At 32.5% G+C, this 13,383-nt stretch overlaps 1 protein-coding gene across 2 annotated transcripts in view; it reads right to left on the reverse strand.

The window, feature by feature from the left end:
• The window catches only part of LOC148954039 (roundabout homolog 2-like), a 386,920-nt gene that overhangs the window by 75,876 nt on the left and 297,661 nt on the right, over positions 1-13,383 (reverse strand). For both annotated transcript variants that reach the window (XM_089085754.1, XM_089085755.1), the window contains exons 12-13: positions 10,880-11,241; positions 9,363-9,489 (exon numbers count right to left, since the gene is read on the reverse strand). In XM_089085754.1, coding sequence (XP_088941880.1) covers positions 9,363-9,489; positions 10,880-11,241 — 489 coding nt within the window. The remainder of the gene's footprint in view (positions 1-9,362; positions 9,490-10,879; positions 11,242-13,383) is intronic.

Genomic DNA, 13,383 nt, shown 5'->3' on the forward strand with positions numbered 1-13,383 from the left:
ACCAAACGAATAGAAATTAAATAAAGAATCAATGCAAACACACATTCAATAGATGAATAAATAAATCTTAAAACATAGATGCTAATGTAAATGAATAAATAAATCTTAAAACGAGTGAAACTTAAACTAAATATGCAAATAAAGCTTGAAACGGGCGAAAATCATTACAAACAAGAGTTTAGGTATCGCCTCCTTTTCTCACAGTAAAAGTCTAAAACTTACTGTGCCATAGCTCTTTACTGAAAACTATATGTGTCTTGAACAGTCTTGGAAAGTGTAAACAAGATCAAATTGAATATTTTATATATAATTATATTAATTTTATTTCACTGTAATTTAATTTTCATTTTCAATGCTGTAAGAATTGGGAAAGAAAATATTTGTAATACAGTTCATTTTCACTGAAGCGCCAATGACACAATAGGCTTTAGGTTTTTACATTTTAGGAAGGAAACAATTTTAGGTGTCTTGAACAATTTTAGAAAGAATTTTATAAATTAAACTAAACATATGATGTATAATGATATTAATTGCTGAAAGCTCATCAGTTCAAAATTTTACTGTAATTGTAATGTTTATTTCCAATATTAAGTACAAAAGAAAATATTTGTAATATAATTCGTTTTCAGTAAAGCGCCATGGCGCAGTAGGTTTTAGACTTCTACAGTGAGAGAAGGAGGCGATGCCCAAACTCTTGTGTGTAGTGATTTTCGTCCGTTTCAAGCTTTATTTGCATATTCAGTTTAAGTTTAACTCGTTTTAAGATTTATTTATTCATTTACATTAGTATCTATTGTATGTTTGTTTGCATTGATTCTTTGTTTAACTTCTTGTTCGTTTTGAGTTTCATTTATACTTCAATAGTAAATTTTTTTTTTTTAGTTTTAAGCTTGATTTTGATATTAACTTTAAGCATCACTCGCTTTAAGATTTCTGGATTAATTTATATTATAACTTGTTGTGTGTTTTTTGCTATGATTGTTTATTTAATTTTTGTTCGTTTTGGGTTTCATTTTCTCTTTAAAAGTAATTTCTGGTCATTTTGAGTTTAAATTTTAACAGGTACTTGTATCTGCTGATCTTAAGTTTAAAAAGGTCTTCATTTTTCTTTGAAAAACTTCTTTTTCGGAAAGTTTCCTTTTAATTAATATGTAAAAAATATGAAATTATTCTATATATAAGGGGGCTGTCCTTTCCTTGACCATTGTCCTTACGGTAAATTCTTGAACCTTTTTAAAAATACTTCGCATCCAAAATCAATGGCATTTGTGTTAGAGTGTACTGAAAAAAAACAATAAAAAGCATTTACTGAAATAATGTGCATTGTTAATTTAATATGCATATGCTGATATTTATTCCTTAAAATTTTAATTAATTTTTATTTCTTAAAGTAATAAAAATGAAAACATTTAAAATAGTTCTGCAGTAAAGTACAAAATATATTCTGGCTTTTAGAAAGCATGGAGGTTTTGAGCCCTGCTCATATTAATTTCTGCTCGTTTTGAGTTTGACTCAAACGAGCCATTCGTTTCGTTTTAATTTCCATTCGTTTCGGGTTTAATTTATTCATTGATACTGATTTGTGGTAGTTTTATGCTTGGTAGATTATTTGATTCTATTTTTGTTGATTTTTGGTTTAGTGGAATTCTTTACTTTTTTTGAAAAACTTATTTTTGTATAAGAGTTTTTTTAATTAATTTCTGTTCGTTTTATATTGACATAGTCTTTTTCAGGGAAAAAGAAAATAATATAGTTTGAATCTTTTCGGTGTTTAATTTAGTCATATACATCCTCTAGTTCACCTGATAAATAAAAGTTAATACCATTCCCAAAAAATTATATTTAAGCTCTTCCAAAGCCTGGATACACTTAAGATATTTTGATTTAATAATATTTTAAGACAAGAAGTAGCAATAGAAGTTGCCCCGAAAATTTGAACTTAATACCCTTAGTCGTTCTTGGTATATTACTGAGATGTCTTATTGGTAACCAGCATACTCACAGTGTGTTTTGATTTAATTTTAAAGCAACATATAGTTTTTAAGCATAATGGGTAAATTACATAACTGTAGGTGGTTGACCTAACCAATAACCCTAAAGATATAGTTACTAGACTATTCAACTACGCTAAATAAAATGGCTGTCTTAAAATTTTGATTGGAAGTGTCTGGAAAATTGTGAGCTAAACAGGCTGGTTGATTGCTCTCCAATCACTTTTGACGCTTAAGAGGGCACTAGAACTTTTAATTTTCAATCAAATTAGCTCCTTTAAAATATCAACAATACTACTAGCTATGACAGAGTATCGCTGCCTATGTTCTTTACGCTCGCTCTTTACGCTAAAGTTGTTTTTATTGTTTTAAAAAATAAAGTTGTGAGACAGAGTCAAACTTTAGCGTAAAGCACGGGACGTTGAGGAGGGGACAGCCCCTTTCATATACGGAATAATTTCTGTTCGTTTTAAGTTTTAATGTCGCTCCTTACTTCCAGTTAAAAAAAACTTGTTTTTTTAAATTAATTTCTGAACGTTTTTGAATTAATGCAGCTTTGACTTTGGTTCACCGTACATGAATAATTAAAACGAAATTCGCATATTAATTTTCCTTTTTTTGGCTAATTGGCTTTCTCGAAATGTTTTTTCTGACGTAACTTACGAATTAACTTACGTAGCGAATTTCTGTATTCGTATGTTTTTATTACGTATATTAGAGAGTTTGCTCCCTATTTAATACCTCGCTCTTTACGCTAAAGTTCGAATTTTGTTCGAATCACAAACCCCTGAATCACAAAGACCGGTTAATTAGAATAGATAGTTCTTTTGAAAGTACTAAAAAAACTTTAGCGTAAAGAGCGAGATAGCGAGTAGGGGATGAACCCCCTCGTATACGGAATAATTTCTCTACGTTTTAAGTTTTAATATTGCTCCTTACTCTCAGTTGAAAAAAAAACTTTTTTTTTATTAAATTTCTGATTGTTTTTTAAATAATGCTGGGAAATACGGCACCCTCTTCATGGAAATGTTCCTTCCCCCAAGGAAATATCCTCCATGGAAAGATCCTCCCCCATAACCCCTACTCCGACTCCGACCCCCCACTAGGAAAAAATTCCACCTGAAAACTCCTGTAGGCCTATACTTCCCAATAACCAATACTATATGTAAACAATGGGCAAAGCTTATAACTTGCAGCCCTTCCCCGGGAACTGTGGGGGATTAAGTCATCCTCAAAGACATATTAATTACATTTTCGACTATGCTGAACAAAATGGCTATCTCAAAATTTTGATTGGGTGACTCCGGGAAAAAATAAGCGTGGGAGGGGGCCAAGTTGCCCTCCAATTTTTTTGGTCACTTAAAAAGGGCACTAGAACTTTTAATTTCCGTTCGAATGAGCCCTCTCACGATATTCTAGGACTACAGGATCGATACGACCACCTCTGGAAAAGAAAAGAAAAAGAAAAAATAAAATAAACATGCATCTGTGATCTTTCTTCTGGCAATAAAATACAAAATTCCACATTTTTGCAGATAGGAGCTTGAAACATTTACAGTGGGGTTCTCTGTTATGCTGAATTTGATGGTTTAATTTTCATTAGAGTTCTATAATTTTTAGGGGTCCCACCCCCATTTTTTTCGAAAATAAGGCAAATATTCTCAGGCGCGTAACTTTTTATGGGTAAAATTAAACTCGATGGAGCTTGTAATTTTAAAATTAACATAAACATCTTATCCTTCTAATGAATTTATTGATATAACTCTTCCGTTTTTCAAAGTTTCGGTTACTATTGAGCCAGGTCGCTCCTTACAGTTCGTTACCACGAACTGTTTGACAAGATGCTACCTACGATCTTCTTTGCAAAAAAAAATTCAGGGAGAGGACTAGCATTCTAGATGAGGGGATGAAAATCCCTTTCTCCTGCCCTGCGGGTGCCCTTGCCTAATATTAATATTGCCAAGAAGAGAGAGAAAACGAGAGAGGGATAGAGATAGGGAGAGAAAAAGAGAGAAAGAGAAAGGAAGAAAGAAAGACAGAAGAGGGAGAGAAAGGGACAAAAGGACAAAATTTGAAAAAGAATGGAATTACTGAATTGCAAAAAAAGTTGAAGCGTTATATTCCGTTATTTTAAGCAAAAAAAGAAGAGAAAACAAGATGCTTTTGGATTTCAAAGCTAGATAACTCAAAGATGCATACAAGAGAAAACTAAACAAATTGGAGAACTTCTGATTATTTTTTCTCTTTGTTATTATATAGTTGGAAAATGCAGAGATCTTAACAATGGGCCAACGAGCATTATTGGAGCTGTTGATGGTACACGTGGATTGATTTGGTATTTTACATTTTTTTTTTTTTTTTTTTTTTTTTTTTTTTTTATTGGACTTCAAACTTTTCAGATAGAATTAATCCGGCTATATGATGCGTAGCGTCGTATCCCCTTTTCCCATCACAATGCCCCAATTATTTTAATTCAAGTTATTTTAGTTACTTTTAACGTAATTTTTGTCTTCTTTATAATTATTTGCTAAATTAAAAGGATATCTCCCCGGGAGGCAATATCCTTTTAACAAAAGGAGAAAAATCACAAACAAACAAGTAATGTAATTCTGTTGAAATTCCAATTTTTCTTCAAATATCTTAGTTGACTGTCTGAGAAATAAAATGAAACTTTGTTAAAAATCTGACTCTAAAGCCTACGGAAATTACATGGAAACAAATAAGAAAATACAAAACAAATTAACGGCTCTCGTCTTTTGGGGGAAGGATAGAAATTCCCCCCCCTCATACATACCTACTAGTCGACAAAAGGCTTTCGGTGATCTTTAATGTGGGTCAATTACAATTCAAGTCCGTTCTCATTTTCGATAAACTTGCACATTTTAAAACATGATCATCATTTATCTCTTATTCATTGTTTTATTTTCATGCTTAATGAAACTGAAAATTACGTGTATAAATCCTAAGACCATAGTTCGAGCCAGCCTGATGTCATAGTCTAGTGTAAGAACCCTTGCACCTCCCTCCCTCCAAGAAAACAGAAAACATATTTGTATAAAAAAATTAAACACTTTTTTTCGAAATGAAGTACAAAGAATGTTTCCTATTGACTTCTCCTCCCAAGATAATATCCCTGGCTCTGGAAATGTCTAATATCAAGAACTGTTTCATACAATCTTAGTAACTGTTAGCGTTACTCTTTGAAAGTTCAGCATGATGTTCTTATAGGAATAATCCCCCTGACAAGTTGTTCCATCTTGGACTATAACATCAAATAATTAAGCATTTAGTTTGGGACACGCTTGTTCTTTTGCCAAGGAGGTACTTATTCTCAAGGTATTTTGTGGTAATTAATAATTCCAATTATTAAATTGCCACAACTTTGTTTTTGTTAATTTGGCAGAGAAATTTGGATCGCAAGAACCACAGACACTGACAAATAGAGAGAAGTAGGTATCAAACAGTTCGTGGTAACGAACTGTAAGTAAGGAGCGACCCGGCTCAATGGTAACCGAAACTCTAGAAAACGGGTTTTTGATACCAATAAATATATCAAAAGAATCAGATTTCAATGCTGATTTCAAATATATAACTTTCATCAAGCTTAGTGCTACCCATCAAAAGTTACGCGCCTGAGAAAATTTGGCTGATTTTCAAAAAAAGGGGGAAAGACCCCCTAACAGTGATAGGATCTTAATGAAAATCAAACCATTCAGCGTATCAGAGAACCCTACTGTAGAACTTTCAAGCTCCTACATGAAAAAAATGTGGAATTTTACATTTTTTGCCAGAAGAAAGATCACGGATGCGTGTTTATTTGTTTGTTAGTTTGTTTGTTTGTTTTTTTTTTCCCCAGGGGTGATCGCATCGACCCAGTTGTCCTAGAATATCGTGGGAGGGCTCATTGGAACGGAAATTAAAAGTTTTAGCTCCCTTTGCAAGTGAAAAAAAAATGGAGGGCAACTAGGTCCCCTCCCAAGCTTATTTTTTCTCAAATTAACCCGATCAAAATTTTGAGATAGCCATTTTGTTCAGAATGGTCGAAAATGTAATAAATATATCTTTTAGGATGACTTAATTCCCCGAAGTACCCAGAGGGAGGGCTAAAAGTTAAGAACTTTACCCACTGTTAACATATAGTATTGGTTATTCGGAAGTATACAGAAGTTTTCAGGAGGTTTTTTTCTGGTAGTGGGAGGGAAGGGTGGGTCGGTGGTTATGTTGGAGGATCTGTTCATGAAGGAAGTTTTCATGGGGGAAGGGAAATTGCCATGAAGGGGGCGCCGGACTTGCCAGCACTATTTATTGGTTATTGGGAAGTATACAACCATTTCCAGGAAGGATTTTTTCTGGAGGGGGGGAGGGCTAGAGGAGGGGGTTAATCTGGAGAATATTTCCGTGGAGGATGTTTCTTTGGGGTAAGGTATATTTCTATGAAGGGGGCGCCGGATTTCCAACCATTATTTAAAAAACGATCAGAAATTAAATAAAAAAAAAACAAGTTTTTTCAACTGAAATGTAAGAAGGAATATTAGACCTTAAAACGAACAGAAATTATAACGTATGTGAGGGGGTTCTCCCCCAAGTCAAGACCTTACTCTATAGTCTACAGTTTTTTTTATGTCTTTCAAAAGAGCTATCTATACTATTTACCCGGCCTTGGTATCTCTGATGTTTTTTAATAAAATTTTGTTTTTACTTTTAAGGTAAAGAGCGTCGTATTTAAATAGGGGAGAACACCTTCATATACGTAATAACACATAATTAATAAAAAAAAACAATAAAAAAACAAGCGATACGGCTCAATAGTAATCGAAACTTTGAAAAACGGAATTTTGATGTCAATAAATGTATCAAAAGAATGTGTTTATAATGCTGATTCTAAATATATAAATTTTATTAAGTTTAGTATTACTTATCAAAGGCTACGAGCCTGAGAATATTTACTCGATTTTTTAAAGAGGGGGAAACATCCCCTACAAGTGAAAGAATTTTAATGAAAATCACACCGTCAGATTCAGCGTATCAGAAAACCCTATTACATAGGTTTCACGTTCATATCTATAAAAATTTGCAACTTTGTATTTTTTGCCATAAGAAAAACATACGAATATAGAAGTAAGTTACGTAAGTTAATTTGTTAAGACATCAATTTAGCTCAAGAAAAGTAAAAATTTTGTGCAAATAAGAGCTGCGTTAACTAAAAAACGATCAGAAATTAAATAAAAAAAACAATTTTTTTAAACTGAAGGTAAGGAGCGACATTAAAACTTAAAACGAACAGAAATTATTCCGTATATGAAAGGGGCTGTCCCCTCCTCAACGCCTCGCTCTTTACACTAAGGTTTTTTATTGTTTTAAAAAATAAAGTTGTGAGACAGAGTCAAACTTTAGCGTAAAGAGCGAGGCGATGAGGAGGGGACAGCCCCTTTCATATACGGAATAATTTCTGTTCGTTTTAAGTTTTAATGTCGCTCCTTACTTTCAGTTTAAAAAACTTGTTTTTTTTTATTTAATTACAAACAAGATCCAATCCCTTATGCTACTTTTCCACAGAATAGAAAAGGTTTGCAAGAAATACATTTTAGTCCAATTAAGGACATGGAACAATTGACAGAAAAGTTGAAAAGGTTTACATTTGGGGAGTTACAATACTTTTTGTTACTATAAAATAATGGGAGTTACAAAATCTTCGTATAGATAACAAGGAATGTTATGCTTAAATAGTCATATACACAACTTTATACTAGTGCTTTCAGATAGACGCCATTCATTTCTATTAAAATCCTTAAATTTAATAGACCTAATTATAAATTACTGGAAATTTCGTAACTTAGATATAAAAATATGTAAATCTGAATAGAACGTGAAAATGATAAAATAAAATAGAGAAGAGGAAGAAAGGTGCTTTTTCAAAAATGACATTTCCGGAATTTTTTTTTGTTTCCGGAAAAACAAACTCAATGAAAACTTCAGAAAATGGTGATTCCTCGTATTGATTTTTCTTTGTCAAGTGTTACTTTTTAATTTAAATCGAGCCTCTTAATACATTTAGACAATTTGTTATCACTATTGTACAATGAAAAGACAAGGTCATTGTTGTTTCAAATGATTACAAACGCCAATCAGATCAAAATTGAATTTATACTTCATGTTTCAATTTCTGATTACTAGAAGAATTACAAGAGCAAGCACTTTAGATAGTCAAATATAACGATGGATTACTTGCAACAGATTATTTCCTTTCAAGCAGACTTAATGGCAGCAGCTGACTAGATCACACACTATTTTCAAAAGCAATGCAAATCAAAAAGGCAACTTTTCAGAATCAGAGGCAACGCTATAGCGTTGCCTATAGTAAAGGCCATACGGCTCCAATTTTTTATTATTATTATAAAACGAAAAAATTATTTTTCTATTGAAGTATAAAGGAAACTTAAAAAAAACAACAAAAAACAATCAATGCAAACAAACATACAATAGATATTAGTGTAAATGAATAAACAAATCTCAACACGAGTGAAACTTAAATTGAATATGCAAATCAAGCTTGAAACGAACAAAAGTCACTACAAACAAGAGTTTGGGTATCACCTGCTTCTCTCACTGTAAAAGCCTAAAACCTACTGCGTCATTGGCGCTTTACTGAAAACTATATGCGTCTCGGACAGTCTTGGAAAGTACACACAAAATCAAATTGAAAATTTGATGTATAATGATATTAATTGTTGAAAGATCCATCAACTCAAGAATTTATTTCACTGTAGTTTTATTTTTATTTTCAATGCTGCAAGAACTGGAAAAGAAAATATTCGTAATATAATTCGTTTTCAGTTAAGCGCCAATGACGCATTAGGCTTTTGGTTTTTATTTACAGTTAAGAGCGCAGTATCCAAATTCTTGTTTGTAGTGAAACTATATTTGTCTTGAACAATTTTAGAAAGAACTAATAAATTAAACAGAATATTTGATGTATAATGATATTAATTGCTGAAAGCTCATCAGTTCAAAATTGCACTATAATTTTAATGTTTATTTTCAATATTAAGTACAAAAGAAAATATTTGTAATAAAATTGGTTTGTGATAAAAATGCAAACCTAGGTAGAAAGCAACATGAAAACCCTAAACCAACAAAAAACTCTGTAGACTTTGAATTTCAGCTAGAATAGGTTTTCACGCTAGAATGCTTTCAATGACATTTACTTTATTCTGTATGACGAATTATAAAATCAGACGACTAGCTCATGGTCTACAAGTAAACGCTATTGTAAGCCCTTATAGTCAGCCTGCCAAACCTTGTACATCCTTAATTTTGCACGTAAATCTGTGCTTTTAACGAAAATAATAAAACCAAGATTTGTATTCTCACCTGAAAAATGTGCTAAGTTCTTCTGTTTTGTTACTTTATGCTTTGCCATAAGAGATCCAGCCAAGACCGCAAGGGCAGCAACGAATAAACCCCCAACCAGGAGGATGAACCATGCCTTCTGAATTATCTGAAACATTAATTATCTATTTACTGGTACTCAAAGAATAAAAGCTCTTCACTAGAAAGCTCTTTGTAGAAAGGTATTTAATTACATGTATGATATTACTAAAACTACTAATAACTAATACCACCTGAGCCCAATAAAGCCTTTTACATCTCTGCTCCATACAATGTGTTTAAGATTCCAGTTTCCTCTCAATCCTTTTTCAGGACCTCATCCCACACGTTTCGGAGACGACCTGCTTTTCGTGTAAGAAATGACTTAGCGAACCTTAACTAGTTTAACTAGGTTTGATTAGGTGGGGTCGAACCACATTTTTGTACAGCTTAAAGTTTGATATTCGATTAATCAAACCAGTGCCTAAGACTATCCTTAGGCAATTATTTGAAAAATATTCAACATCAGCCTTTCAAAGTGCCAACGTTTCAGAGCCAAACTTGACAACAGCCATTACCGTGGCATCCAATATTCTAATGTTAGTTCGCAGATTCATCTTCCTATTCTCCCCCCAAAATTTTTATGGCTAAAAAATACCCTGTGTCTGATATTGTATTTTTTACCGCTTCTCTGTATCTACCATCTTCACCATTAATTATACTCTTGTAAATGAAGCTATAGCTAGCAAGTATATAAATCTGTGAATTACTACTTATTTATTTTAACTTTGTATAATCGTTGCTGTTCAAGGAGTAAGAAATTCCAATAAATGCCAATATAGTGCTGCAAAAAAGAAAACATTTCAATTATGGACAATAATTTCTACGGCTTTAAGAAAGTCGATTGTTTTACAATAACCAAAAAGAGCGAAAAACTTTTTTATATCCTAGTACCTTAGAGTAAAGGAAATCAAAACCAACAGGGATTTACACTTTTTCGAAGTGACTTAGGGATTTACTAATTAAGAAAAATGGAGTTATCGCAATTATGCAACACAAATTTATCTTTCAGCTAATTGGAGGGTTAGAAAACTACCTATAAATCTTTGAGATTTTGAGGCATATGACCAAGGTAAACGCTTTAGTTAAAGGCTTTAGATTAATGACATTTGGCTTAAGGCTCAAATGGCTTAAGGCTCAGACAAGGTAACAGCATCAGTAGTTATAATGTTTGCACCGAAATGTAGTAATTTTATGTTTTAAATACTTATTTAACTTAAAATTCGTGTACTTTTTTGGTTGAAAAGTCACTTTATTCTATAATTATGAAAACCTTTGTCTTATTCTCTCCTATTCTCATCCCCGCAATTCTTTCTCTCCCTCTACATGCCACATTCTTTCTCTCTTCCTTCTTATATGCTTTACCATTTGTAAGAAAATCTCTTTTTTATCTGTTCAGAAGTTCAAGTAAATATGAACCAAAGCAAAAAAAAAAAAAAAGAAAATGAGATGAAAATTACCTCCGAAATATTCGTCATTCCTTCATAGGAATAAGCTATGTCAATAGCTTCCATGCCATAACCGTCAGCTTTTAAAGGAAACATATAAGAGTCAGAAAAAGGACCGCATCCAGCACCAGTTGTTGCACTAGCTTTCACTTCATACGTATACCCAGGTATTAAGTTGGGAACTATGGCTGAATTTGAGTAGCCTTCCACAGTTAAGTTATATGTATACTTATTGTTTTGCTCACGAATTACAGAGAGGTGGTAGCCTCGAATGTTACCATTTAGGCTATATTTTGGGGGAGGAGCCCATTCCACAAATATAGTTGTTGTGTTGAGCTGCCGAACTCGTATGTCACTGGGAGGGGCAGAAGGAGCTGCAAGATAAGGAAGAGAATTAGCGTTTCGATAATTGCACAGGTTAGATGTAATTACAACTAAAACTCCGTTATTCCAGGATTCCAGTTTTCCTTCAATATATTCCCGGTACTATGCTTAATAAGTCACATATACATACAGGTGGCCTTCAAATCTCCTTCCCCATAAATCCATGTGTAAATGTCTACGCTTAAAGTGAGTCTATTATTAAAACAAATATTTTTACAGAGTTTCAAGCATTAACAGCGTTGTAGATTGTTAATCCTCAGTTCTAAAATGCTAGTGAGCAAGCAAGATATCCCAGCCACACCTTAGAAAATTCTTACTTTGATTCTTTGTTTTTAGTTTGGCATATTGATTTATCTTTTGTTCCTTCGTAATTCTTTTTTTTTTGTCTCGAAAGGCTGATTAAAGGAATTTTGGTTTCCAGTGAATTTCAAAGAATGAACACAATATCTGCGATATTGTTGTAACCATTCGAAAACGTGACTGATATTCGCTTCAAATTTTTGTATTTTTGTTTCGATAGTAATCCATTTTACTGTGGTAGTGAGAACTTTATTTAGCGATGGCTGGCTCACCACATAATTTGACTGCTACCACTAGTGTACAATTTGCAAATCAAACAGTTCGTGGTAACGAACTGTAAGGAGCGACCCGGCTCAATAGTTACCGAAACTCTATAAAACGGAATTTTGATACCAGTAGATGCATCAAGATAATAAAATTTTTATGCTGATTTCAAATATATAAGTTTTATCAAGTTTAGTTCTACCCATCAAAAGTTACGCGCCTGAGAAAATATACCTGATTTTTAAAAAAGGAAGAAACACCCCATAAAAGTCATAGAACCTTAATGAAAATCAAACCATGAGATTTAGCCTATCATAGAACCCTACTGTAGAGGTTTCAAGCTCATATCTGCAAAAATGTGGAATTTTGTATGTTTTGCCAGAAGAAAGATTACGGATGCGTGTTTATTTATTTATTCATTTATTTTTTTTCCAGGGGGATCGTATCAACCCAGTGTTCCTAGGATATCACGGGAGGGCTCATTTGAACAGAAATTAAAAGTTCTAATGCCCTTTTTAAGTGACGCATAAAAAGGGAGGGCAAATAGGCCAGAACATAATTTGCACTTTACTGAAAAAATATAAATTTTTTACTTTTCTAACTTTAATAAATAATATAATATTAACATTTTGATTACTAAATATCAGTATCTGTATATTAAACTTACAATTTCAATTCAATTTAATTCAATTTATTCGAATAAAAACATAACACAAACATCAATAACAATAAAGATCCTAGAAGAGACAATGCACATTCATTTGTATTTTTTTTAGTAAAGTGCAAATTATGTTCTGACCTTGGGAAGGCATAGGAGTTTTGAGCCCTACTCATGTTAATTTCTCCTCTTGTGAGTTTGACTTGGTTATTTATTGTAATTTCTGTTTGTTTTGGGATTTATTTATTTATTGATGCTGATTTGTGGTAGTTTCATGCTCTGCACATTATATGGTTTTATTTTAGCTCATTTTTGACTTAATGGAGTTCTTTACTTTTCTTTGAAAAACTTATTTTGTGGAAAAAGTTTTTTTTTAATTAATTTCTTTTCGTTTTATATTGACATAGTCTTCTCAGGGAAAAAGAAATAATTCTTTAAATCTTTTTGCTTATTTAAGAATTTATAGTTTGGCCAGCTATTTGTATGCTGGAGAAAAATTTTCTGCAATTTTTAACAATATACACCATTTTAAAAATCTTTACACAAATAGTAGTGTTTAATTTAGTTTCATACTCCTCTAGTTGACCTGAAATAGAAAACTTGATACCATTCGCAAAAAATATGTTTACTTTCTTTGAAAGCTTGGATATACTTACGCTATGTTGATTTAGTTAAATTTTAAGAGCAGAAGTTGCCCCAAAAGTTTGAACATAATAACCTCAATCGGTTTTGGTATACTGCTGAGATGCCTTATTGGGAATTAACATTAACACTGTGCATTTTGATATAATACTAAGGCTAAATTTAGTTTTTAAACATAATGAGCAAATGGAAGGGTGGGCGTGGGAGGGGGACTAGTTGCCCTAGAATCACTTTCGACTATGAAAAAGGGCATTAGCCCTTTCTATTT

Source organism: Artemia sp. Qi Xiang Cuo, chromosome 3 (genome assembly GCF_049724085.1).
Source record: "Artemia sp. Qi Xiang Cuo chromosome 3, ASM4972408v1, whole genome shotgun sequence".
NCBI lineage: Eukaryota > Metazoa > Arthropoda > Branchiopoda > Anostraca > Artemiidae > Artemia > Artemia sp. Qi Xiang Cuo.